Source organism: Bombina bombina, chromosome 12 (assembly GCF_027579735.1).
Source record: "Bombina bombina isolate aBomBom1 chromosome 12, aBomBom1.pri, whole genome shotgun sequence".
NCBI classification, from domain to species: Eukaryota; Metazoa; Chordata; class Amphibia; order Anura; family Bombinatoridae; genus Bombina; species Bombina bombina.
Genome location: NC_069510.1, coordinates 13,876,689 through 13,903,567, shown reverse-complemented (window position 1 = coordinate 13,903,567; position 26,879 = coordinate 13,876,689). Strand labels below are relative to the sequence as shown.

At 38.5% G+C, this 26,879-nt stretch overlaps 1 protein-coding gene across 4 annotated transcripts in view; it reads right to left on the bottom strand.

Moving 5' to 3' along the window:
- LOC128643207 (histo-blood group ABO system transferase-like) overlaps positions 1-26,879 on the bottom strand; it is a 138,031-nt gene that overhangs the window by 88,209 nt on the left and 22,943 nt on the right. For all 4 annotated transcript variants that reach the window (XM_053696191.1, XM_053696192.1, XM_053696190.1 and 1 more), the window contains exon 2: positions 9,400-9,475. In XM_053696191.1, coding sequence (XP_053552166.1) covers positions 9,400-9,475 — 76 coding nt within the window. The remainder of the gene's footprint in view (positions 1-9,399; positions 9,476-26,879) is intronic.

Genomic DNA, 26,879 nt, shown 5'->3' with positions numbered 1-26,879 from the left:
GAGTAATAGAGGGTTTTACATGACAGAGGCCTAGATTTGGAGTTCGGCGGTAGCCGTCAAAACCAGCGTTAGAGGCTCCTAACGCTGGTTTTGGCCGCCCGCTGGTATTTGGAGTCAGTGATTAAAGGGTCTAACGCTCACTTTACAGCCGCGACTTTTCCATACCGCAGATCCCCCTACGCCATTTGCGTAGCCTATCTTTTCAATGGGATCTTTCTAACGCCGGTATTTAGAGTCGTTTCTGAAGTGAGCGTTAGAGCTCTAACGACAAGATTCCAGCCGCCTGAAAATAGCAGGAGTTAAGAGCTTTCTGGCTAACGCCGGTTCATAAAGCTCTTAACTACTGTACCCTAAAGTACACTAACACCCATAAACTACCTATGTACCCCTAAACCGAGCTCCCCCCACACCGCCGCCACTCTATTTAAATTTTTAACCCCTAATCTGCCGACCGCCACCTACGTTATACTTATGTACCCCTAATCTGCTGCCCCTAACCCCGCCGACCCCTATATTATATTTCTTAACCCCTAACTTGCCCCCCACAACGTCGCCGCAAGCTACTTAAAATAATTAACCCCTAATCTTCCGACCGCAAATCGCCGCCACCTACGTTATCCCTATGTACCCCTAATCTGCTATCCCTAACATCGCCGACCCCTATATTATATTTATTAACCCCTAATCTGCCCCCCTCAACGTCGCCGACACCTGCCTACACTTATTAACCCCTAATCTGCCGAGCGGACCTGAGCGCTACTATAATAAAGTTATTAACCCCTAACCCGCCTCACTAACCCTATCATAAATAGTATTAACCCCTAATCTGCCCTCCCTAACATCGCCGACACCTAACTTCAATTATTAACCCCTAATCTGCCGACCGGAGCTCACCGCTATTCTAATAAATGTATTAACCCCTAAAGCTAAGTCTAACCCTAACACTAACACCCCCCTAAGTTAAATATAATTTAAATCTAACGAAATAAATTAACTCTTATTAAATAAATTATTCCTATTTAAAGCTAAATACTTACCTGTAAAATAAATCCTAATATAGCTACAATATAAATTATAATTATATTATAGCTATTTTAGGATTAATATTTATTTTACAGGCAACTTTGTAATTATTTTAACCAGGTACAATAGCTATTAAATAGTTAAGAACTATTTAATAGTTACCTAGTTAAAATAATAACAAATTTACCTGTAAAATAAATCCTAACCTAAGTTATAATTAAAACTAACACTACCCTATCAATAAAATAATTAAATAAACTACCTACAATTACCTACAATTAACCTAACACTACACTATCAATAAATTAATTAAACACAATTCCTACAAATAAATACAATTAAATAAACTATCTAAAGTACAAAAAATAAAAAAGAACTAAGTTACAGAAAATAAAAAAATATTTACAAACATAAGAAAAATATTACAACAATTTTAAACTAATTACACCTACTCTAAGCCCCCTAATAAAATAACAAAGCCCCCCAAAATAAAAAATTCCCTACCCTATTCTAAATTAAAAAAGTTACAAGCTCTTTTACCTTACCAGCCCTGAACAGGGCCCTTTGCAGGGCATGCCCCAAGAATTTCAGCTCTTTTGCCTGTAAAAAAAAACATACAATACCCCCCCCCCAACATTACAACCCACCACCCACATACCCCTAATCTAACCCAAACCCCCTTAAAGAAACCTAACACTAAGCCCCTGAAGATCTTCCTACCTTGTCTTCACCATACCAGGTTCACCGATCCGTCCTGGCTCCAAAATCTTCATCCAACCCAAGCGGGGGTTGGCGATCCATAATCCGGTCCAGAAGAGGCTCCAAAGTCTTCCTCCTATCCGGCAAGAAGAGGACATCCGGACCGGCAAACATCTTCTCCAAGCGGCATCTTCGATCTTCTTCCATCCGGAGCGAAGCGGCAGGATCCTGAAGACATCCAGCGCGGAACATCCATCCGGACCGACGACTGAACGACGAATGACTGTTCCTTTAAGGGACGTCATCCAAGATGGCGTCCCTCGAATTCCGATTGGCTGATAGGATTCTATCAGCCAATCGGAATTAAGGTAGGAATTTTCTGATTGGCTGATGGAATCAGCCAATCAGAATCAAGTTCAATCCGATTGGCTGATCCAATCAGCCAATCAGATTGAGCTCGCATTCTATTGGCTGTTCCGATCAGCCAATAGAATGCGAGCTCAATCTGATTGGCTGATTGGATCGGCCAATCGGATTGAACTAGATTCTGATTGGCTGATTCCATCAGCCAATCAGAAAATTCCTACCTTAATTCCGATTGGCTGATAGAATCCTATCAGCCAATCGGAATTCGAGGGACGCCATCTTGGATGACGTCCCTTAAAGGAACAGACATTCGTCGTTCAGTCGTCGGTCCGGATGGATGTTCCGCGCTGGATGTCTTCAGGATCCTGCCGCTTCGCTCCGGATGGAAGAAGATCGAAGATGCCGCTTGGAGAAGATGTTTGCCGGTCCGGATGTCCTCTTCTTGCCGGATAGGAGGAAGACTTTGGAGCCTCTTCTGGACCGGATTATGGATCGCCAACCCCCGCTTGGGTTGGATGAAGATGTTGGAGCCAGGACGGATCGGTGAACCTGGTATGGTGAAGACAAGGTAGGAAGATCTTCAGGGGCTTAGTGTTAGGTTTCTTTAAGGGGGTTTGGGTTAGATTAGGGGTATGTGGGTGGTGGGTTGTAATGTTGGGGGGGGGGGGGGTATTGTATGTTTTTTTTTACAGGCAAAAGAGCTGAAATTCTTGGGGCATGCCCCGCAAAGGGCCCTGTTCAGGGCTGGTAAGGTAAAAGAGCTTGTAACTTTTTTAATTTAGAATAGGGTAGGGAATTTTTTATTTTGGGGGGCTTTGTTATTTTATTAGGGGGATTAGAGTAGGTGTAATTAGTTTAAAATTGTTGTAATATTTTTCTTATGTTTGTAAATATTTTTTTATTTTCTGTAACTTAGTTCTTTTTTATTTTTTGTACTTTAGATAGTTTATTTAATTGTATTTATTTGTAGGAATTGTGTTTAATTAATTTATTGATAGTGTAGTGTTAGGTTATTTGTAGGTAGTTTATTTAATTATTTTATTGATAGGGTAGTGTTAGGTTTAATTATAACTTAGGTTAGGATTTATTTTACAGGTAAATTTGTTATTATTTTAACTAGGTAACTATTAAATAGTTCTTAACTATTTAATAGCTATTGTACCTGGTTAAAATAATTACAAAGTTGCCTGTAAAATAAATATTAATCCTAAAATAGCTATAATATAATTATAATTTATATTGTAGCTATATTAGGATTTATTTTACAGGTAAGTATTTAGCTTTAAATAGGAATAATTTATTTAATAAGAGTTAATTTATTTCGTTAGATTTAAATTATATTTAACTTAGGGGGGTGTTAGTGTTAGGGTTAGACTTAGCTTTAGGGGTTAATACATTTATTAGAATAGCGGTGAGCTCCGGTCGGCAGATTAGGGGTTAATAATTGAAGTTAGGTGTCGGCGATGTTAGGGAGGGCAGATTAGGGGTTAATACTATTTATGATAGGGTTAGTGAGGCGGATTAGGGGTTAATACATTTATTATAGTAGCGCTCAGGTCCGCTCGGCAGATTAGGGGTTAATAAGTGTAGGCAGGTGTCGGCGACGTTGTGGGGGGCAGGTTAGGGGTTAATAAATATAATATAGGGGTCGGCGGTGTTAGGGGTAGCAGATTAGGGGTACATAGGGATAACGTAGGTGGCGGCGGTTTACGGAGCGGCAGATTAGGGGTTTAAAAAAATATGCAGGGGTCAGCGATAGCGGGGGGCGGCAGATTAGGGGTTAATAAGTGTAAGGTTAGGGGTGTTTAGACTCGGGGTACATGTTAGAGTGTTAGGTGCAGACGTAGGAAGTGTTTCCCCATAGGAAACAATGGGGCTGCGTTAGGAGCTGAACGCAGCTTTTTTGCAGGTGTTAGGTTTTTTTCAGCTCAAACAGCCCCATTGTTTCCTATGGGGGAATCGTGCACGAGCACGTTTTTGAGGCCGGCCGCGTCCGTAAGCAACTCTGGTATCGAGAGTTGCATTTGCGGTAAAAATGCTCTACGCTCCTTTTTTGGAGCCTAACGCAGCATTTGATTAAACTCTCGATACCAGAGTTAAATTTATGGTGCGGCCAGAAAAAAGCCCGCGGAGCGTTAGCAGCCCTTTTACCGCCGAACTCCAAATCTAGGCCAGAGTGTTTTACATGAGTAATAGAGGGTTTTACATGAGTAATAGAGGGTTTTACATGAGTAATAGAGAGTTTTACATGAGTAATAGAGGGTTTTACATGAGTAATAGAGGGTTTTACATGAGTAATAGAGGGTTTTACATGACTAATAGAGTGTTTTACATGAGTAATAGAGGGTTTTACATGAGTAATAGCGGGTTTTACATGAGTAATAGAGGGTTTTACATGACTAATAGAGTGTTTTACATGAGTAATAGAGGGTTTTACATGAGTAATAGAGGGTTTTACATGAGTAATAGAGGGTTTTACATGACAGAGTGTTTTACATGAGTAATAGAGGGTTTTACATGAGTAATAGAGGGTTTTACATGAGTAATAGAGTGTTTTACATGAGTAATAGAGGGTTTTACATGAGTAATAGAGAGTTTTACATGAGTAATAGAGGGTTTTACATGAGTAATAGAGGGTTTTACATGAGTAATAGAGAGTTTTACATGAGTAATAGAGGGTTTTACATGAGTAATAGAGGGTTTTACATGAGTAATAGAGGGTTTTACATGAGTAATAGAGAGTTTTACATGAGTAATAGAGGGTTTTACATGAGTAATGGAGGGTTTTACATGAGTAATAGAGGGTTTTACATGAGTAATAGAGGGTTTTTACATGAGTAATAGAGGGTTTTACATGAGCAATAGAGGGTTTTACATGAGTAATAGAGGGTTTTACATGAGTAATAGAGGGTTTTTGCTACAATTTAACTTGCTTTTGTCTATATATTAGTATAAAATAAATTATATAATTCTGCTGTTCCGATTAGTTAGTAAGCTGACCGTATAATTCTGCTGTTCTGATTAGTTAGTAAGCTGACCGTATAATTCTGCTGGTGTGACTAGTTAGTAAGCCTACTGTATTATTATGCTGTTCTGACTAGTTAGTAAGCTGACCGTATAACTCTGCTGTTGTGACTAGTTAGTAAGCTGACCGTATAATTCTGCTGGTGTGACTAATTAGTAAGCCTACTGTATTATTATGCTGTTCTGACTAGTTAGTAAGCTGACCGTATAACTCTGCTGTTGTGACTAGTTAGTAAGCTGACCATATAATTCTGCTGTTCCGATTAGTTAGTAAGCGGACTGTATAATTCTGCTGTTCTGATTAGTTAGTAAGCTGACCGTATAATTCTGCTGTTCTGATTAGTTAGTAAGCTGACCGTATAACTCTGCTGTTGTGACTAGTTAGTAAGCTGACCGTATAATTCTGCTGTTGTGACTAGTTAGTAAGCCTACTGTATTATTATGCTGTTCTGACTAGTTAGTAAGCTGACCGTATTATCCTGCTGTTCTGATTAGTTAGTAAGCTGACCATATAATTCTTCTGTTGTGACTAGTTAGTAAGCCGACCGTATTATCCTGCTGTTCTGACTAGTTAGTAAGCCGACCGTATTATCCTGCTGTGACTAGTTAGTAAGCTGACCGTATAATTCTGCTGTTCTGATTAGTTAGTAAGCTGACCGTATAATTCTGCTGTTCTGATTAGTTAGTAAGCTGACCGTATAATTCTGCTGTTCTGATTAGTTAGTAAGCTGACCGTATAATTCTGCTGTTCTGACTAGTTAGTAAGCCGACCATATAATTTTTATGTTCTGACTAGTTAGTAAGCCGACCGTATAATTCCTAAGTTCTGACTAGTTAGTAAACCGACCATATTATTCTGCAGTTCTGACTAGTTAGTGAGCCAACCGCATTATTCTGCTGTTGTGACTAGTTAGTGAGCCGACCGTATTATTCTGCTGTTCTGACTAGTAAGTGAGCCCACCGTATTATTATTAGGTTCTGACAAGTTAGTAAATTGACCGTATTATTCTGCTGTTCTGACTAGTTAGTGAGCCAACCATATAATTCTGCTGTTCTGACTAGTGAGCCGACAGTATAATTCTGCTGTTCAACTTCTGACTAGTTAGTAAGTCAACCGTATTATTCTACTGTTCTGACTAATGAGCCCACCGTATAATTCTGCTGTTCTGACTAGTTAGTAAGTCAACCGTATTATTCTACTGTTCTCACTAGTGAGCCGACAGTATAATTCTTAAGTTCTGACTAGTTAGTAAGCCGACCATATTATTGTTATGTTAGTAAGCCGAACCTTACCATATTATTCTGCTGTTGTGACTAGTTAGTAAGTCAACCGTATTATTCTACTGTTCTGAATAATGAGCCCACCGTATAATTCTGCTGTTCTGACTAGTTAGTAAGTCAACCGTATTATTCTACTGTTCTCACTAGTGAGCTGACAGTATAATTCTTAAGTTCTGACTAGTTAGTAAGCCGACCGTATTATTTTTATGTTAGTAAGCCGAACCTTACCGTATTATTCTGCTGTTGTGACTAGTTAGTAAGTCAACCATATTATTCTACTGTTCTGACTAATGAGCCCACCGTATAATTCTGCTGTTCGGACTAGTTAGTAAGTCAACCGTATTATTCTACTGTTCTCACTAGTGAGCCGACAGTATAATTCTTAAGCCGACTGTATTGTTCTGCTGTTCTGACTAGTGAGCTGACCTTATAATTCTTCTATTCTGACTAGTTAGTAAGCTGACCATATTATTCTACTCTTCTGACTAGTTAGTAAGCCAACCGTATATTTTTTCTGTTGTGACTAGTTAGTAAGCTGACCATATAATTCTGCTGTTCTCACTAATTAGTAAGCCGACCATATTATTCTGCTGTTGTAACTAGTTAGTAAGTTTACCATATTATTCTGATGTTGTGACAAGTTAATAAGTCGACCGTATTGTGCTGCTGTTCTGACTAGTGAGCCGACCGTATAATTCGTCTATTCTGACTAGATAATAAACCGACCATATTATTCTGCTCTTACTAATTAGTAAGCCGACCGTATTATTCTGCTGTTGTGACTAGTTAGTAAGCTGACCATATTATTCTGCTGTTCTGACTAGTTAGTAAGCTGACCATATTATTCTGCTGTTCTGACTAGTTAGTGAGCCAACCATATAATTCTTCTATTCTGACTAGTTAGTGAGCCGACCATATAATTCTTCTATTCTGACTAGTTAGTGAGCTGACCATATTATTCTGCTCTTCTGACTAGTTAGTAAGCTGACCATATTATTCTGCTGTTCTGACTAGTTAGTGAGCCAACCATATAATTCTTCTATTCTTACTAGTTAGTGAGCCGACCATATAATTCTTCTATTCTGACTAGTTGCTGTTCTGACTAGTTAGTAAGTCGACTGTATAATTCTGATGTTCTCACTAATTACTAAGCCGACCATATTATTCTGCTGTTCTGATTAGTTAGTAAGCCAACATTATGATCTGACTAGTTAGTAAGCCAACAGTATAATTCTTCTATTCTGACTAGTTAGTAAACTGACCATATTATGCTGTTCTGACTAGTGAGCCAACCATATATTTTTTTCTATTCTGACTAGTTAGTGAGCCAACCATATTATTCTGTTGTTCTGACTAGTTAGTAAGCCGACAGTATTATTCTGCTTTTCTGACTAGTTAGTAAGCTGACCATATTATTCTGCTCTTCTGACTAGTTAGTAAGCCGACCGTATTTTTCTGCTGCTCTGATTAGTTAGTAAGCCGACCATATAATTCTTATGATCTGACTAGTTAGTAAGCCGACCACATAATTCTGCTGTTCTGACTAGTTAGTAAATCAACCATATTATTCTGCTGTTCTGACTAGTTAGTGAGCCGACTGTATGATTATGCTGCTCTTCTGACTAGTTAGTAAGCCGACCGTATTTTTCTGCTGCTCTGATTAGTTAGTAAGCCGACCATATAATTCTTATGATCTGACTAGTTAGTAAGCCGACCACATAATTCTGCTGTTCTGACTAGTTAGTAAATCAACCATATTATTCTGCTGTTCTGACTAGTTAGTGAGCCGACTGTATGATTATGCTGTTATGTAAGTTGACCATATTATTCTGATGTTGTGACTAGTTAGTAAGCCAACTTTATTATGCTGCTCTTCTGACTTGTGAGCCGACCATATAATTCTTCTATTCTGACTAGTTAGTGAGCCGACCATATTATTCTGCTCTTCTGACTAGTTAGTAAGCTGACCATATTATTCTGCTGTTCTGACTAGTTAGTGAGCCAACCATATAATTCTTCTATTCTGACTAGTTAGTGAGCCGACCATATAATTCTTCTATTTTGACTAGTTAGTGAGCCGACCATATAATTCTTCTATTCTGACTAGTTAGTGAGCCGACCATATAATTCTTCTATTCTGACTAGTTAGTGAGCCGACCATATTATTCTGCTCTTCTGACTAGTTAGTAAGCTGACCATATTATTCTGCTGTTCTGACTAGTTAGTGAGCCAACCATATAATTCTTCTATTCTGACTAGTTAGTGAGCCGACCATATAATTCTTCTATTCTGACTAGTTAGTGAGCAGACCATATTATTCTGCTCTTCTGACTAGTTAGTAAGCTGACCATATTATTCTGCTCTTCTGACTAGTTAGTGAGCCAACCATATAATTCTTCTATTCTGACTAGTTAGTGAGCCGACCATATAATTCTTCTATTCTGACTAGTTAGTGAGCCGACCATATTATTCTGCTCTTCTGACTAGTTAGTAAGCTGACCATATTATTCTGCTCTTCTGACTAGTTAGTAAGCCGACCGTATTATTCTGCTGTTGTGACTAGTTAGTGAGCCGACCATATTATTCTGCTGTTCTGACTAGTTAGTGAGCCGACCATATAATTCTTCTATTCTGACTAGTTAGTGAGCCGACCATATTATTCTGCTCTTCTGACTAGTTAGTAAGTCGACCGTATTATTCTGCTGTTGTGACTAGTTAGTGAGCCGACCGTATTATTCTGCTGTTGTGACTAGTTAGTAAGCCGACCGTATTATTCTGCTGTTGTGACTAGTTAGTAAGCCGACCATATTATTCTGCTCTTCTGACTAGTTAGTAAGCCGACCGTATTATTCTGCTGTTGTGACTAGTTAGTGAGCCGACCATATTATTCTGCTGTTCTGACTAGTTAGTGAGCCGACCGTATTATTTTTATCTTCTGACTAGTTAGTAAGCCGATCCTCACACTCTGGTTACAATGTTTGTGACATTATTTGTTTATAAACTCACCAGATAGGTAAAAGTGAAAATAAAAATAGAATAACTGCAGCAGTGATTATACATGTCTTCTGTCTGGACTTCTCCCCTGTAATATTGAGCAAAAAAAAGTGTCAGTGATCACTCTCAAAATAACACATTACAGTAATAGGAGAACTTTCAGATAATTATATATGTATGTTATTTGTATTTTATGCTGATTTATATTATACTGCAATACCATCTGCAGACTGTGCATTTACATTGTACGTAATTTACTCAAGCATGTGTGATTATCCATATGAAAGAATTGAATTTCAAAATTTTGTTTACTGAAAAATATGAAGTAAAACCTTTTAAGTAATACAACAGAATAAGTTGTGTAATTTCTAGTAAGCCTTATTGGCTGATAGACGCTTTCTGCTAAGGCTCATTGGCTGATAGGCACTTTCTCCTGAGGCTCATTGGCTGATAGGCGCTTTCTGCTGAGGCTCATTGACTGATAGGCGCTTTCTGCTAAGGCTCATTGGCTGATAGGCACTTTCTCCTGAGGCTCATTGACTGATAGGCGCTTTCTGCTGAGGCTCATTGGCTGATAGGCGCTTTCTGCTAAGGCTCATTGGCTGATTGGCGCTTTCTGCAGAGGCTCATTGGCTGATAGGCGCTTTCTGCTTAGGCTCATTGGCTGATTGGCGCTTTCTGCTAAGGCTCATTGGCTGATAGGCGCTTTCTGCTAAGGCTCATTGGCTGATAGGCACTTTCTGCTAAGGCTCATTGGCTGATAGGCACTTTCTCCTGAGGCTCATTGACTGATAGGCACTTTCTCCTGAGGCTCATTGGCTGATAGGCACTTTCTCCTGAGGCTCATTGGCTGATAGGCACTTTCTCCTGAGGCTCATTGGCTGATAGGCGCTTTCTGCTAAGGCTCATTGGCTGATATGCGCTTTCTGCTAAGGCTTATTGGCTGATAGGCGCTTTCTGCTAAGGCTCATTGGCTGATAGATGCTTTCTGCTAAGGCTCATTGGCTGATAGGCGCTTTCTGCTAAGGCTTATTGGCTGATAGGCGCTTTCTGCTAAGGCTCATTGGCTGATAGGCGCTTTCTGCTAAGGCTCATTGGCTGATAGGCGCTTTCTGCTAAGGCTCATTGACTGATAGGCACTTTCTGCTAAGGCTCATTGGCTGATATATGCTTTCTGCTAAGGCTCATTGGCTGATAGGCGCTTTCTGCTAAGGCTTATTGGCTGATAGGCGCTTTCTGCTAAGGCTTATTGGCTGATAGGCGCTTTCTGCTAAGGTTCAATGGCTGATAGGTGCTTTCTGCTAAGGCTCATTGGCTGATAGATGCTTTCTGCTAAGGCTCATTGGCTGCTAGGCACTTTCTGCTAAGGCTCATTGGCTGATAGGCACTTTCTGCTAAGGCTCATTGGCTGATAGTCACTTTCTGCTGAGGCTCATTGGCTGATAGACGCTTTCTGCTAAGGCTCATTGGCTGATAGGCACTTTCTGCTGAGGCTCATTGGCTGATAGGCGCTTTCTGCTAAGGCTCATTGGCTGATAGGCGCTTTCTGCTGAGGTTCATTGGCTGATAGGCACTTTCTGCTAAGGCTCATTGGCTGATAGGCGCTTTCTGCTAAGGCTCATTGGCTGATAGGTGCTTTCTGCTAAGGCTCATTGGCTGATAGGCGCTTTCTGCTAAGGTTCATTGGCTGATAGGCGCTTTCTGCTAAGGCTTATTGGCTGATAGTCGCTTTCTGCTAAGGCTCATTGGCTGATAGGCGCTTTCTGCTAAGGCTCATTGGCTGATAGGCTCTTTCTGCTAAGGCTCATTGGCTGATAGGCACTTTCTGCTAAGGCTCATTGACTGACAGATGCTTTCTACTAAGGCTCATTGGCTGATAGGCGCTTTCTGCTAAGGCTCATTGGCTGATAGGCACTTTCTGCTAAGGCTCATTGGCTGATAGGCACTTTCTGCTAAGGCTCATTGACTGACAGATGCTTTCTGCTAAGGCTCATTGGCTGATAGGCGCTTTCTGCTAAGGTTCATTGGCTGATAGGCGCTTTCTGCTAAGGCTCATTGGCTGATAGATGCTTTCTGCTAAGGCTCATTGGCTGATAGGCGCTTTCTGCTAAGGCTCATTGGGTGATAGGCGTTTTCTGCTAAGGCTCATTGGCTGATAGATACTTTCTGCTAAGGCTCATTGGCTGATAGGCGCTTTCTGCTAAGGCTCATTGGCTGATAGGCGCTTTCTGCTAAGGCTCATTGGCTGATAGACGCTTTCTGCTAAGGCTCATTGGCTGATAGGCGCTTTCTGCTAAGGCTCATTGGCTGATAGGCACTTTCTGCTAAGGCTCATTGACTGACAGATGCTTTCTGCTAAGGCTCATTGGCTAATATGTGCTTCCTGCTAATGCTAGTTGTCTGGTGATTTCTGCTAATGCTTATTGTCTTACGGTAAAGTGAGGATTAGCAGGAAGTATTGACTTTTAGCTTTAATAAAAATAAAGATGCTTCTTTAAATGTATTATAAAATAGTTTTGTTTTTCTCTGAAAGATAGGTATGAGTTAGAGAGACTGTGTGCATATGCTGCAAGCGCCCTGTGTACCAGCATTCAAATACCATGGGGTATATTTAACAAGTGCCAGGCAGACATGACTCGCTACAGCGAATCTAGTGAAATGCTTGTGCAATGCCGCCCCCTGCCACTGGCGGCCAATCGTCCTCTAGCAGGGGGTGTTAATCATCCTGATCAGATCTGGATGATTGCAGTACGCCACCTAAAAGGTGGCGGACAAGTTAAGGAGCAGCCATCTTACGACCGCTGCTTCTTAACTTACGTTTCCGGGGAGGGCCTGAAACGATGGGCGTAGAAAGCAGCATCCGCATTTCTGCTCGGAGAACTGGTGGTGGTTTGTATTGTTTCAGCAATACACAATAGTAGGCATGGTGTTTGAATGCTGGTGTACAGATCACGCACAGCATATATGCATATGCTGAATCATTGATAACATTGACTAGTTTGCTAATTGTAATATCAATTCTATTCAAAACTAAAACACATTCATGTACAGTACATTTCAGTATTGACTAAAGTCTCTAACATCCAGCTCAAATTCAAATGCAAACTACTTAAAATGAATGTTAAACACTGTACTGTAAAATTGTTCATTTAAGTTACATTTTGTATTCCAAAACAGCTGGTTTTGCACTTCACAATCATTGCCTTTTGTTCTTAAAGTGAAGATAAACATTGATGAAAAAAACAGGGGCACTTTCATTCATCAAAGTTTACAAAGCAGCCATTTTGAATAAAAATTTACCTCTCTTCTTTGCACAGCCAGAGCAGCTTCCCCCACCCGGAGATCCTCTCTTCACACCTCATCAATGACTAATCCAGCTTCCTCCAATCACAGCTTTCCCCCAGGGTAGTCATTGCCTGAGGCCATGCCATGATTGGAGGAAGCTAGATTAGTCAATGATGATGTGTGAAGAAAGGATTTCCAGGTGGGGGAAGCTGCTCTGACTGTGAAAAAAACAAAGGTAAGTTTTTAATCAAAACGGCTTCTTCTAAATTTTGATGAATGAAAGTGCCCCTGTTCTTAATAGTATTTTTAAAAAAATGGGCTTTCATTCATCAAAGTTTACCTTCACTTTAAGGACATGCCTATTCAAATGGACTGAGAATGCAGGATAAGCAGACCTGCTCATTTTAGCTCTCCCTACACATAAAGGCCAATAGGGAGAATGCTAATTATGGGCGAGATTACATGTGCGGCATCACCCTTTGGTTTTTACGCGGTTTTGGTATCACATATACAGCGCCACATATAAATGTGGCACGTATATTTCATCCATCGGACGCAATTTTTACTCCCACAAGCTAACAGAACTGTGTCGCAAATTGGTATCACATATTCAGCGCAAGGACTTATGCTATAAAAATGGAGACATTTTACTCTATTTTCACCTCACCACACATAGGCAGGCGCAGCAAGCCTTGCGCTGAGAATGTGAGCACCGTAACTCCCTGAAAATAGTAACTAACACCTAGCGCATGTGCAATATCTATCTACCTCCTGAAAATAACTAACACCTAACGCAGTCACAATATCTTTCTACCTCCTGAAAATAATTAACACCTAATGCATGTGCAATATCTATCTACCTGCTGATAATAGTAACTAACACCTAACGCATGCGCAATATCTATCTACCTCCTGAAAATAACTAACACCTAATGCATGTGCAATATCTATCTACCTCCTGAAAATAGTAACTAACACCTAACACATACGCAATATCTATCTACCTCCTGAAAATAATGAACACCTAATGTATGTGCAATATCTATCTACCTCCTGAAAATAGTAACTAACACCTAACGCATGCGCAATATCTATCTACTTCCTGAAAATAGTAACTACCACCTAACGCATGAGCAATATCTATCTACCTCCTGAAAATAACTAACACCTTATGCATGTGCAATATCTATCTACCTCCTGAAAATAGTAACTAACACCTAACGCATGTGCAATATCTATCTACCTCCTGAAAATAACTAACACCTAATGTATGTGCAATAACTATCTACCTCCTGAAAAAAGTAACTAACACCTAATGCATGTGCAATATCTATCTACCTCCTGAAAATAGTAACTAACACCTAACGCATGTGCAATATCTATCTACCTCCTGAAAATAACTAACACCTAATGTATGTGCAATAACTATCTACCTCCTGAAAAAAGTAACTAACACCTAACGCATGCGCAATATCTATCTACCTCCTGAAAATAGTATCTAACACCTAACGCATGCGCGATATCTATCTACCTGTCAACGCAATCCCCCACCGCAATAACTAATAAAGTATATTAACCCCTAATCCGCCAACCCCCACATCGCAAAACATCTAAATAACCTATTAACCCATAAAACGCCATCACCCCACAACACAGTATACCTTAATACACTATTAACCCCTAATCCGCCATTCACCCATATCGCAAAGTACCTATTAAAACTGTTAACCCCTAAACCGCCATCCCCACCAACGCAATAAACTCAATTAACCTATTAACCCCTAAACCGCCAAACCCACACAACGGAAATAACTTATTAAATTACTAAGCCCCCTAACCTAACACCCCCTAACCTAACATCCCCTAAATTAACCCCAATGACCTAAATTAAAAAATACTAAAGTTACAAACAATTAAAATAAACAGTTAGCATTACTTACAAAAAAAAAAAAATGATTCTAAGATTAAAAAAAATAAAATAAAAAATGTCTAACAGTACAGAAAATATTAAACCATATTCAGGAACCGTGAGTACCTACCTGGGGGTTAGACTTAGGCATTTTTAAAAATGTTGGGGTGTTTTAAGGGCAATGCCCATACAAATGCTCCTTTAGGGGCAATGGGTAGTTTAGGCTTTTTAGTGTTAGGTTTATTTATTTTGGGGGGTTTAAAATGCAAAAGAGCGGTTTAACTTAGGGCAATGCCCTACAAAAAGCCCTTTTAAGGGCTATTGGTAGATTAGCATTATTTGGGGGTGCAGCATTCACATTTTCAACATAGGTGATGCTTTCAACAGGCAAAATCAACTAACTCACATGACAAAATATAGGTAAAAAATAACTATTTGCAAACAATTTAACACACTATAAGCAGATAAAAAGCATAACTGGAAACTAGTGTGGATAAAAATCATTACTTATTTTATTATTTACATTTTTTAAAAATTGATTTTTTATTTTTATTTTAATAGGATTTCTATCTAAAGATGATTTTCTAATTAAAGTACATTATAATCTAAAGGTTATTCATCCCTAAATAAAGATGATTCTTTTTTATTATGAGGCTTTTATATTCATGCCTGTAATCTTTATTTATGTATTTATTTATGAGGGGGGATTCACAAGATCACGCTCTCCCAGAGCTTTCTGTAAGGTTTTTTTGGAGCATTTTTTTCTATCTTGAACATATTATCACACATTCTTGGCTGTAATTTTGTGTCTGCAGAAATAACAGGCCCTTTCTTAGCAGCAAATATTGTAAAAAATAAACATAAAGAGTTGAGAAATTGACCTTAAATTTTCAGATTTACTTCTGCAATCAAATTTGATTGATTCCCTTGGCATCCTTTGTTGAAGGAACAGCAATGCAGTACTAGGAACAAGCTGAAAACATTGGATGAGCCAATGACAAGAGGCATATATGTGCAGCCACCAATCAGCAGCTAGCTCCCAGTAGTGTAAATGGTGCTCCTGAGACTACCAAAATATGCTTTTCAACAAAGGATACCAACAGAATGAAGCAAATTAGATAATAGAAGTACATTAAAATTGCCTGCCCGATCTGAATCATGAAAGTTTAATTTTGATTAGCCTGTCCCTTTAAAGGGACATCAAACCGAAAATTTTTCTTTCATGATTCGGATAGAACATACAATTGTAAACAACTTTCCAATTTACATCTTCTATTACCAAATGTTCTTTGTTCTCTTGTTATCCTTTAGCTGAAAAGCAGGAAGGTAAGCTCAGGAGTGTGCACCTGTCTGCAGTACTAAATGGCAGCAGTTTTGCAACAATGTTATACATTAGCAAGAGCACTAGAGGGCAGCAGTATTGTAAGAATGTTATCCATTAGCAAGAGCACTAGATGGCAGCAGTTTTATAACAATGTTATACATTAGCAAGAGCACTAGATGGCAGCAGTTTTATAACAATGTTATACATTAGCAAGAGCACTAGATGGCAGCAGTTTTATAACAATGTTATACATTAGCAAGAGCACTAGATGGCAGCAGTTTTATAACAATGTTATCCATTAGCAAGAGCACTAGATGGCAGCAGTTTTATAACAATGTTATACATTAGCATGAGCACTAGATGGCAGCAGTTTTATAACAATGTTATACATTAGCAAGAGCACTAGAAGGTAACAGTTTTATAACAATGTTATACATTAGCAAGAGCACTAGATGGCAGCAGTTTTATAATAATGTTATACATTAGCAAGAGCACTAGATGGCAGCAGTTTTATAATAATATTATACATTAGCAAGAGCACTAGATGGCAGCACTTTTATAATAATGTTATACATTAGCATGAGCACTAGATGGCAGCAGTTTTATAACAATGTTATACATTAGCAAGAGCACTAGATGGCAGCAGTTTTATCACAATGTTATACATTAGCAAGAGCACTAGATGGCAGCACTTTTATAACAATGGTATACATTAGCTAGAGCACTAGATGGCAGCAGTTTTATAATAATATTATACATTAGCAAGAGCACTAGATGGCAGCACTTTTATAACAATGTAATACATTAGCAAGAGAACTAGATGGCAGCAGTTTTATAACAATGTTATACATTAGCAAGAGCACTAGATGGCAGCAGTTTTATAACAATGTTATACATTAGCAAGAGCACTAGATGGCAGCACTTTTATAACAATGTAATACATTAGCAAGAGCACTAGATGGCAGCAGTTTTATAACAATGTTATACATTAGCAAGAGCACTAGATGGCAGCAGTTTTATAATAATGTTATACATTAGCAAGAGCACTAGATGGAAGCAGTTTTATAACAATGTAATACATTAGCAAGAGCACTAGATGGCAGCAGTTTTATAACAATGTTATACATTAGCAAGAGCACTATATGGCAGCAGTTTTATAATAATGTTATATATTAGCAAGAGCACTAGATGGCATCAGTTTTATAAGAAATTTTATAAATTAGCAAGAGCACTAGATGGCAGCAGTTTTATAACAATGTTGTACATTAGCAAGAGCACTAGATGGCAGCAGTTTTATAACAATGTTATACATTAGCAAGAGCACTAGATGGCAGCAGTTTTATAATAATGCTATACATTAGCAAGAACACTAGATGGCAGCAGTTTTATAACAATGTTATACATTAGCAAGAGCACCAGATGGCAGCAGTTTTATAACAATGTTATACATTAGCAAGAGCACTAGATGGCAGCAGTTTTATAATAATGTTATACATTAGCAAGAGCACTAGATGGCAGCAGTTTTATAATAATGTTATACATTAGCAAGAGCACTAGATGGCAGCAGTTTTATAACAATGTTATATATTACAAGAGCACTAGATGGCAGCAGTTTTATAATAATGTTATACATTAGCAAGAGCACTAGATGGCAGCAGTTTTATAACAATGTTATACATTAGCAAGAGCACTAGATGACAGCGGTTTTATAATAATGTTATACATTAGCAAGAGCACTTGATGGCAGCAGTTTTATAACAATGTAATACATTAGCAAGAGCACTAGATGGCAACAGTTTTATAACAATGTTATACATTAGCAAGAGCACTAGATGGCAGCAGTTTTATAACAATGTTATACATTAGCAAGAGCACTAGATGGCAGCAGTTTTATAATAAAGTTATACATTAACAAGAGCACTAGAGGCAGCAGTTTTATAATAATGTTATACATTAGCAAGAGCACTAGATGGCAGCAGTTTTATAATAATGTTATACATTAGCAAGAGCACTAGATGGCAGCAGTTTTATAACAATGTTATACATTAGCAAGAGCACTAGATGGCAGCAGTTTTATAATAATGTTATACATTAGCAAGAGCACTAGAGGCAGCAGTTTTATAACAATGTTATACATTAGCAAGAGCACTAGATGGCAGCAGTTTTATAATAATGTTATACATTAGCAAGAGCACTAGATGGCAGCAGTTTTATAACAATGTTATACATTAGCAAGAGCACTAGATGGCAGCAGTTTTATAATAATGTTATACATTAGCAAGAGCACTAGATGGCAGCAGTTTTGTAACAATGTTATACATAAGCAAGAGCACTAGATTGCAGCACTATTTCCTGTCCTGTAGTTCTTCAGGCATGTGCAAACTACCTACCTAGATATCTCTTAAAAGGGAAAGTCTACACCAGAATGTTTGTTGTTTTAAAAGATAGATAATCCCTTAATTACCCATTCCTCAGTTTTGCATAACCAACAGTTATATTAATACTTTTTACCTCTGTAATTACCCTTTATCTAAGCCTCTGCAGACTGCTCCTTATCTCAGTTATATTAATACACTTTTTACCTCTGTGATTACCTTGTATCTAAGCCTCTGCAGACTGCTCCCTTATCTTAGTTATATTAATATACTTTTTACCTCTGTAATTACCTTGTATCTATCCCTCTGCAGACTACCCCTTATCTCAGTTATATTAATATACCTTTTACCTCTGTGATTACCTTGTATCTAAGCCTCTGCAGACTGCCTCCTTATCTCAGTTATATTAATATAGACCTAGATTTGGAGTTTGGCGGTAGCCGTGAAAACTTGATTCTGATTGGCTGATTCCATCAGCCAATCAGAATATTCCTACCTTAATTCCGATTGGCTGATAGAATCCTATCAGCCAATCGGAATTCGAGGGACGCCATCTTGGATGACGTCATTTAAAGGAACCGTCATTCGTCGTTCAGTCGTCGGCCAGGATGGATGTTCCGCGGTGGAGGTCTTCAGGATGCTGCCGCTTCGCTCCGGATGGATGCCGCTTGGATGAAGACTTCAATTGGATGGAAGAACTCTTCTGCCCCGCTTGGATGAAGACTTCAGCCGGATCATGGACCTCTTCAGCCCCCCGCTTGGGCTTGGATCAGGACATCGGAGGAGCTCTTCTGGACCGATCGGTGAACCTGGTATGGTGAAGACAAGGTAGGATGATCTTCAGGGGCTTAGTGTTAGGTTTATTTAAGGGGGGTTTGGGTTAGATTAGGGGTATGTGGGTGGTGGGTTGTAATGTTGGGGGGCTTGGGTATTGTATGTTTTTTTTTACAGGCAAAAGAGCTGAACTTCTTGGGGCATGCCCCGCAAAGGGCCCTGTTCAGGGCTGGTAAGGTAAAAGAGCTTTGAACTGTAGTAATTTAGAATAGGGTAGGGCATTTTTTTTATTTTGGGGGGCTTTGTTATTTTATTAGGGGGCTTAGAGTAGGTGTAATTAGTTTAAAATTGTTGTAATATTTTTCTTATGTTTGTAAATATTTTTTTATTTTTTGTAACTTAGTTCTTTTTTATTTTTTGTACTTTAGCTAGTTTATTTAATTGTATTTATTTGTAGCAATTGTATTTAATTAATTTATTGATAGTGTAGTGTTAGGTTAATTGTAGGTAATTGTAGGTAGTTTATTTAATTAATTTATTGATAGTCTAGTATTAGGTTTATTTGTAACTTAGGTTAGGATTTCTTTTACAGGTAAATTTGTAATTATTTTAACTATTTTAGCTATTAAATAGTTCTTAACTATTTAATAGCTATTGTAACTGGTTAAAATAAATACAAAGTTACCTGTAAAATAAATATAAATCCTAAAATAGCTATAATATAATTATAATTTATATTGTAGCTATATTAGGATTTATTTTACAGGTAAGTATTTAGCTTTAAATAGGAATAATTTATTTAATAAGATTTAATTAATTTCGTTAGATTTCAATTATATTTAACTTAGGGGGGTGTTAGTATTAGGGTTAGACTTAGCTTTAGGGGTTAATACATTTATTAGAATAGCGGCGAGATTCGGTCGGCAGATTAGGGGTTAATGTTTGAAGTTAGGTGTCGGCGATGTTAGGGAGGGCAGATTAGGGGTTAATACTATTTATGATAGGGTTAGTGAGGCGGATTAGGGGTTAATAACTTTATTATAATAGCGGTGCGGTCCGGTCGGCAGATTAGGGGTTAATAAGTGTAGGCAGGTGGAGGCGACGTTGTGGGGGGCAGATTAGGGGTTAATAAATATAATATAGGGGTCGGCGGTGTTAGGGGCAGCAGATTAGGGGTACATAAGGATAATGTAAGTAGCGGCGGTTTACGGAGCGGCAGATTAGGGGTTAAAAATAATATGCAGGGGTCAGCGATAGCGGGGGCGGCAGATTAGGGGTTAATAAGTGTAAGGTTAGGGGTGTTTAGACTCGGGGTACATGTTAGGGTGTTAAGTGCAGACGTCGGAAGGGTTACCGCATAGCAAACAATGGGGCTGCGTTAGGAGCTGAACGCGGCTTTTTTGCAGGTGTTAGGTTTTTTTTCAGCTCAAACAGCCCCATTGTTTCCTATGGGAGAATCGTGCACGAGCACGTTTTTGAGGCTGGCCGCGTCCGTAAGCAACTCTGGTATCGAGAGTTGAAGCTGCGTTAAAAATGCTCTACGCTCCTTTTTTGGAGCCTAACGCAGCCTTTATGTGGACTCTCGATACCAGAGTTATTTTTATGGTGCGGCCAGTAAAACGCGGGCGTTAGTTTTTCGGGTCGTTACCGACAAAACTCCAAATCTAGCCGATACTTTTTTACCTCTGTGATTAACCTGTATCTAATCCTCTGCAGACTGCCCCTCATCTCAGTTATATTAATATACGTTTTACCTCTGTGATTACCCTGTATCTAACCCTCTGCAGACTGCTCCTTATCTCAGTTATATTAATATACTTTTTAACTCTGTGATTACCCTGTATCTAAGCCTCTGCCGACTGCCCCTTATCTCAGTTATATTAATATATGTTTTACCTCTGTGATTACCCTGTATCTAATCCTCTGCAGACTGCTCCTTATCTCAGTTATATTAATATACTTTTTAACTCTGTGATTACCCTGTATCTAAGCCTCTGCAGACTGCTCCTTATCTCAGTTATATTAATATACATTTTACCTCTGTGATTACCCTGTATTTAAGCCTCTGCAGACTGCCTCCTTATCTCAGTTATATTAATATACTTTTTTACCTCTGTGATTAACCTGTATCTAATCCTCTGCAGACTGCCCCTTATCTCAGTTATATTAATATACGTTTTACCTCTGTGATTACCCTGTATCTAACCCTCTGCATACTGCCCCCTTATCTCAGTTATATTAATATACTTTTTTACCTCTGTGATTACCTTGTATCTAAGCATCTGCAGACTGCTCCTTATCTCCGTTATATTAATATACTTTTTACCTCTGTGATTACCCTTTATCTAAGCCTCTGCAGACTGCTCCTTATCTCAGTTATATTAATATACTTTTTACCTCGGTGATTACATTGTATCTAAGCCTCTGCAGACTGCCCCTTATCTCAGTTATATTAATATACTTTTTACCTTGGTGATTACCCTGTATCTAACCCTCTGCAGACTGCTCCTTATCTCAGTTATATTAATATACTTTTTACCTCTGTGATTACCTTGTATCTAAGCCTCTGCAGACTGCCCCTTATCTCAGTTATATTAATATACTTTTTACCTTTGTGATTACCTTGTATCTAAGCCTCTGCAGACTGCCCCTTATCTCAGTTAAATGAATGTACTTTTTACCTCAGTGAATACCTTGACCTCTAGTTATCAAGCCGTCAACCTCAAATACGCTGGAATTCCACCGCATATTTTTGGTGAGGCTGATTTGCCTAAGTTATCAAGCCCTACAGACCGGCAAAAGTAGAATATAGTGACGTAAGCTTCGATCCGCCGGACTCAGTCCGACACAGATCGATTCTTACATCACTCCAGATGTTCCGAACGCAAGTTCGGCACAATCTGAGTACTTTTGGAAGTTATCAAATGACTACCAGGTACGCTCGGCACTTTTCCGGCCCAGCGTACCTGGTTTTCAATCAGCCGCCCTGGAGGCGGCGGATCCCGTAGGAATCAATGGGAGTCTGACCATAGCGAAAGTTCATGTTCGCTGCTGCCCGATATCCCATTGATTCCTATGGGAGCTGTCTACACCTAACACCCTAACATGTACCCCGAGTCTAAACACCCCTAATCTGCCCCCCCTACACCGCCGCAACTAAATAAATGTATTACCCCCTAAACCGCGCTCCCGGACCCCGCCGCCACCTACATAATACCTATTAACCCCTATCCTGCCCCCCTATACCGCCGCCACCTATAATAAATTTATTAACCCCTATCCTGCCGATCCCGTACCCCGCCACAACTAAATAAATTGTTTAACCCCTAAACCGCCGCTCCCGGACCCCGCCGCCACCTATATTAAACTTATTAACCCCTAATCTGCCCCCCCCTACACCATCGCCACATATAATACATTTATTAACCCCTATCCTGCCCCCCCAATACCACCACAATCTATGTTAAACTAATTAACCCCTAAACCTAAGTCTAACACTAACCCTAACACCCCCCTAACTTAAATATTATTTTAATAAATTTAAATAAAAATTACTCTCATTAACTAAATTAATCCTATTTAAAACTAAATACCTATAAAATAAACACTAAGATAGCTACAATGTAATTAATAATTACATTGTAGCTATCTTAGGATTTATATTTATTTTACAGGCAACTTTGTATTTATTTTAACTAGGTACAATAGTTATTAACTATTTAATAACCACCTAGCTAAAATAAATCCAAAATTACCTGTAAAATAAATCCTAACCTAAGTTACAATTAAACCTAACACTACACTATCATTAAATTAATTAATTACAAGTAGCTACAATTAAATAAACTAAAGTACAAAAAAAAACAAACACTAAATTACAGAAAATAAAAAAAATTACCTTTGTGATTACCTTGTATCTAACCCTCTGCAGACTGCCCCTTATCTCAGTTATATTAATATACTTTTTACCTCTGTGATTACCTTGTATCTAACCCTCTGCAGACTGCCCGTTATCTCAGTTATATTAATATACTTTTTACCTTTGTGATTACCTTGTATCTAACCCTCTGCAGACTGCCCCTTATCTCAGTTATATTAATTTACTTTTTACCTCTGTGATTACCTTGTATCTATCCCTCTGCAGACTGCCCCTTATCTCAGTTATATTAATATACATTTTACCTCTGTGATTACCTTGTATCTAAGCCTCTGCAGACTGCCTCCTTATCTCAGTTATATTAATATACTTTTTACCTCTGTAATTACCCTGTATCTAAGCCTCTGCAGACAGCCCCCTTATTTCAGTTCTTTTGACAGACTTGCATTTTAGCCAATCAGAGCTGTCTCCATGGTAAATTCACGTGCATGAGCTCAATGTTATCTATATGAAACATGTGAACTAATGCCCTCTAGTGGTGAAAACTATCAAAATACATTTAGAATAGAGGCGGCCTTCAAGGTCTAAGAAATTAGCATATGAACCTCCTAGGTTTAGCTTTCAACTAAGAATACCAAGAGAACAAAGCAAAATTGGTGTTAAAAGTAAATTGGAAAGTTGTTTAAATTGACATGCCCTATCTGAATCGTGAAAGTTTTTTTTGGACTTGACTGTCCCTTTAACTATGAATAACAAGAGAATGAAGCAAATTTGATAATATAAGTAAATTGGAAACTTTGTAAAACGTGTATTTTCTGTCTGGATCAAGAAATAACATTTTTGGGTTTCATGTCCCTTTAATATTTAGAAAGAAGATTCATGTTCTGCTTTACTAAATGGGCAGACTGACAGCTTTCCTCTTGCTACCCATATTAGAGAGGATGCCGCTTCTATACAGCAGCATTTGCCCTGTATGCTCTATGGCCAGGGATGATACGGGACACCTCCCTATAATTACATATTTATGTATCTATGTATTTCTAATCCTATATAACAAAACCAGTCATTTTTTAATAGAAGTAAAAAAAAAATATCTAAAAATGAAACCTTTCTGTAGAAAATCATGGTTTATATTGAGTCTTAGCTAATGGTGATTTAAATCAAATCCTCCCTGGTGGAAGTACATGAAAACAATTGCAGCAAACACAATGTTAATTTGTTCTTTTAAAACAAAACAAAAGTTAATTCAGGAGCCATAGGTAAAATTATATAAAAGTCCTCAATGTATTAAAGGTGCAAAAAATGGTACCAGTGCTTAGGTGAGACAGACAAAACAATATAACGCGTCTTTAAACTTGGCTGATACAAAATGTTTTCGGTCCCTTTAAAGACACAGTGAGCGCCTTATGATCACATTTATGAGGTGTTGCTGTAGAATGGCATCAATCCAGTGTAAACGCTCTTAAAAACAAACTATAGGGATAGAAAGGTCAAAACTGAAGTGTGCGTGTGAGCATTTCAGTGTTAAATAGAAGCATTTTAGCCATTTACTTCCTTTAGCAAAAATTATTCTAGTAAAAGTTGTTACTGTTTAATGGCATATGTACATATGCTACGTGTGATTAGATGATCAGGATATAAACAAGCATGTTGTGATGAGTATTGTATCAGTGGATACTTAGGGGCATATGTACATATGCTACGTGTGATTAGATGATCAGGATATAAACAAGCATGTTGTGATGAGTATTGTATCAGTGGATACTTAGGGGCATATGTACATATGCTACGTGTGATTAGATGATCAGGATATAAACAAGCATGTTGTGATGTGTATTGTATCAGTGGATACTTAGGGGCATATGTACATATGCTACGTGTGATTAGATGATCAGGATATAAACAAGCATGTTGTGATGTGTATTGTATCAGTGGATACTTAGGGGCATATGTACATATGCTACGTGTGATTAGATGATCAGGATATAAACAAGCATGTTGTGATGTGTATTGTATCAGTGGATACTTAGGGGCATATGTACATATGCTACGTGTGATTAGATGATCAGGATATAAACAAGCATGTTGTGATGTGTATTGTATCAGTGGATACTTAGGGGCATATGTACATATGCTACGTGTGATTAGATGATCAGGATATAAACAAGCATGTTGTGATGAGTATTGTATCAGTGGATACTTAGGGGCATATGTACATATGCTACGTGTGATTAGATGATCAGGATATAGACAAACATGTTGTGATGTGTATTGTATCAGTGGATACTTAGGGGCATATGTACATATGCTACGTGTGATTAGATGATCAGGATATAGACAAACATGTTGTGATGAGTATTGTATCAGTGGATACTTAGGGGCATATGTACATATGCTACGTGTGATTAGATGATCAGGATATAAACAAGCATGTTGTGATGTGTATTGTATCAGTGGATACTTAGGGGCATATGTACATATGCTACGTGTGATTAGATGATCAGGATATAAACAAGCATGTTGTGATGAGTATTGTATCAGTGGATACTTAGGGGCATATGTACATATGCTACGTGTGATTAGATGATCAGGATATAAACAAGCATGTTGTGATGAGTATTGTATCAGTGGATACTTAGGGGCATATGTACATATGCTATGTGTGATTAGATGATCAGGATATAAACAAGCATGTTGTGATGAGTATTGTATCAGTGGATACTTAGGGGCATATGTACATATGCTACGTGTGATTAGATGATCAGGATATAAACAAGCATGTTGTGATGAGTATTGTATCAGTGGATACTTAGGGGCATATGTACATATGCTACGTGTGATTAGATGATCAGGATATAAACAAGCATGTTGTGATGAGTATTGTATCAGTGGATACTTAGGGGCATATGTACATATGCTACGTGTGATTAGATGATCAGGATATAAACAAGCATGTTGTGATGTGTATTGTATCAGTGGATACTTAGGGGCATATGTACATATGCTATGTGTGATTAGATGATCAGGATATAAACAAGCATGTTGTGATGAGTATTGTATCAGTGGATACTTAGGGGCATATGTACATATGCTATGTGTGATTAGATGATCAGGATATAAACAAGCATGTTGTGATGAGTATTGTATCAGTGGATACTTAGGGGCATATGTACATATGCTACGTGTGATTAGATGATCAGGATATAAACAAGCATGTTGTGATGAGTATTGTATCAGTGGATACTTAGGGGCATATGTACATATGCTACGTGTGATTAGATGATCAGGATATAAACAAGCATGTTGTGATGAGTATTGTATCAGTGGATACTTAGGGGCATATGTACATATGCTACGTGTGATTAGATGATCAGGATATAAACAAGCATGTTGTGATGAGTATTGTATCAGTGGATACTTAGGGGCATATGTACATATGCTACGTGTGATTAGATGATCAGGATATAAACAAGCATGTTGTGATGTGTATTGTATCAGTGGATACTTAGGGGCATATGTACATATGCTATGTGTGATTAGATGATCAGGATATAAACAAGCATGTTGTGATGAGTATTGTATCAGTGGATACTTAGGGGCATATGTACATATGCTACGTGTGATTAGATGATCAGGATATAAACAAACATGTTGTGATGAGTATTGTATCAGTGGATACTTAGGGGCAGTGGCGTAGCGTGGGGGGGGCAACAGGGGCGGTTGCCCCGGGCGCATAATTCTGAGGGGCGCTTCCAGCCTCAACTTAGCAAAGGGAAGAAGGGAGGCTAAAAATTCTGACAGGCCCCCAGCTCTGTTCTGCGACCCGTCAGGAATGTGGTGATGCCGCGACTAAGGTAAGGTGTCAGGACCAGACTTACTTATAGCCCTGTTTTTGCCTGATACTAGCAACACGCAAAATGCAGCTTAATTACGGTTCTATTATTACCC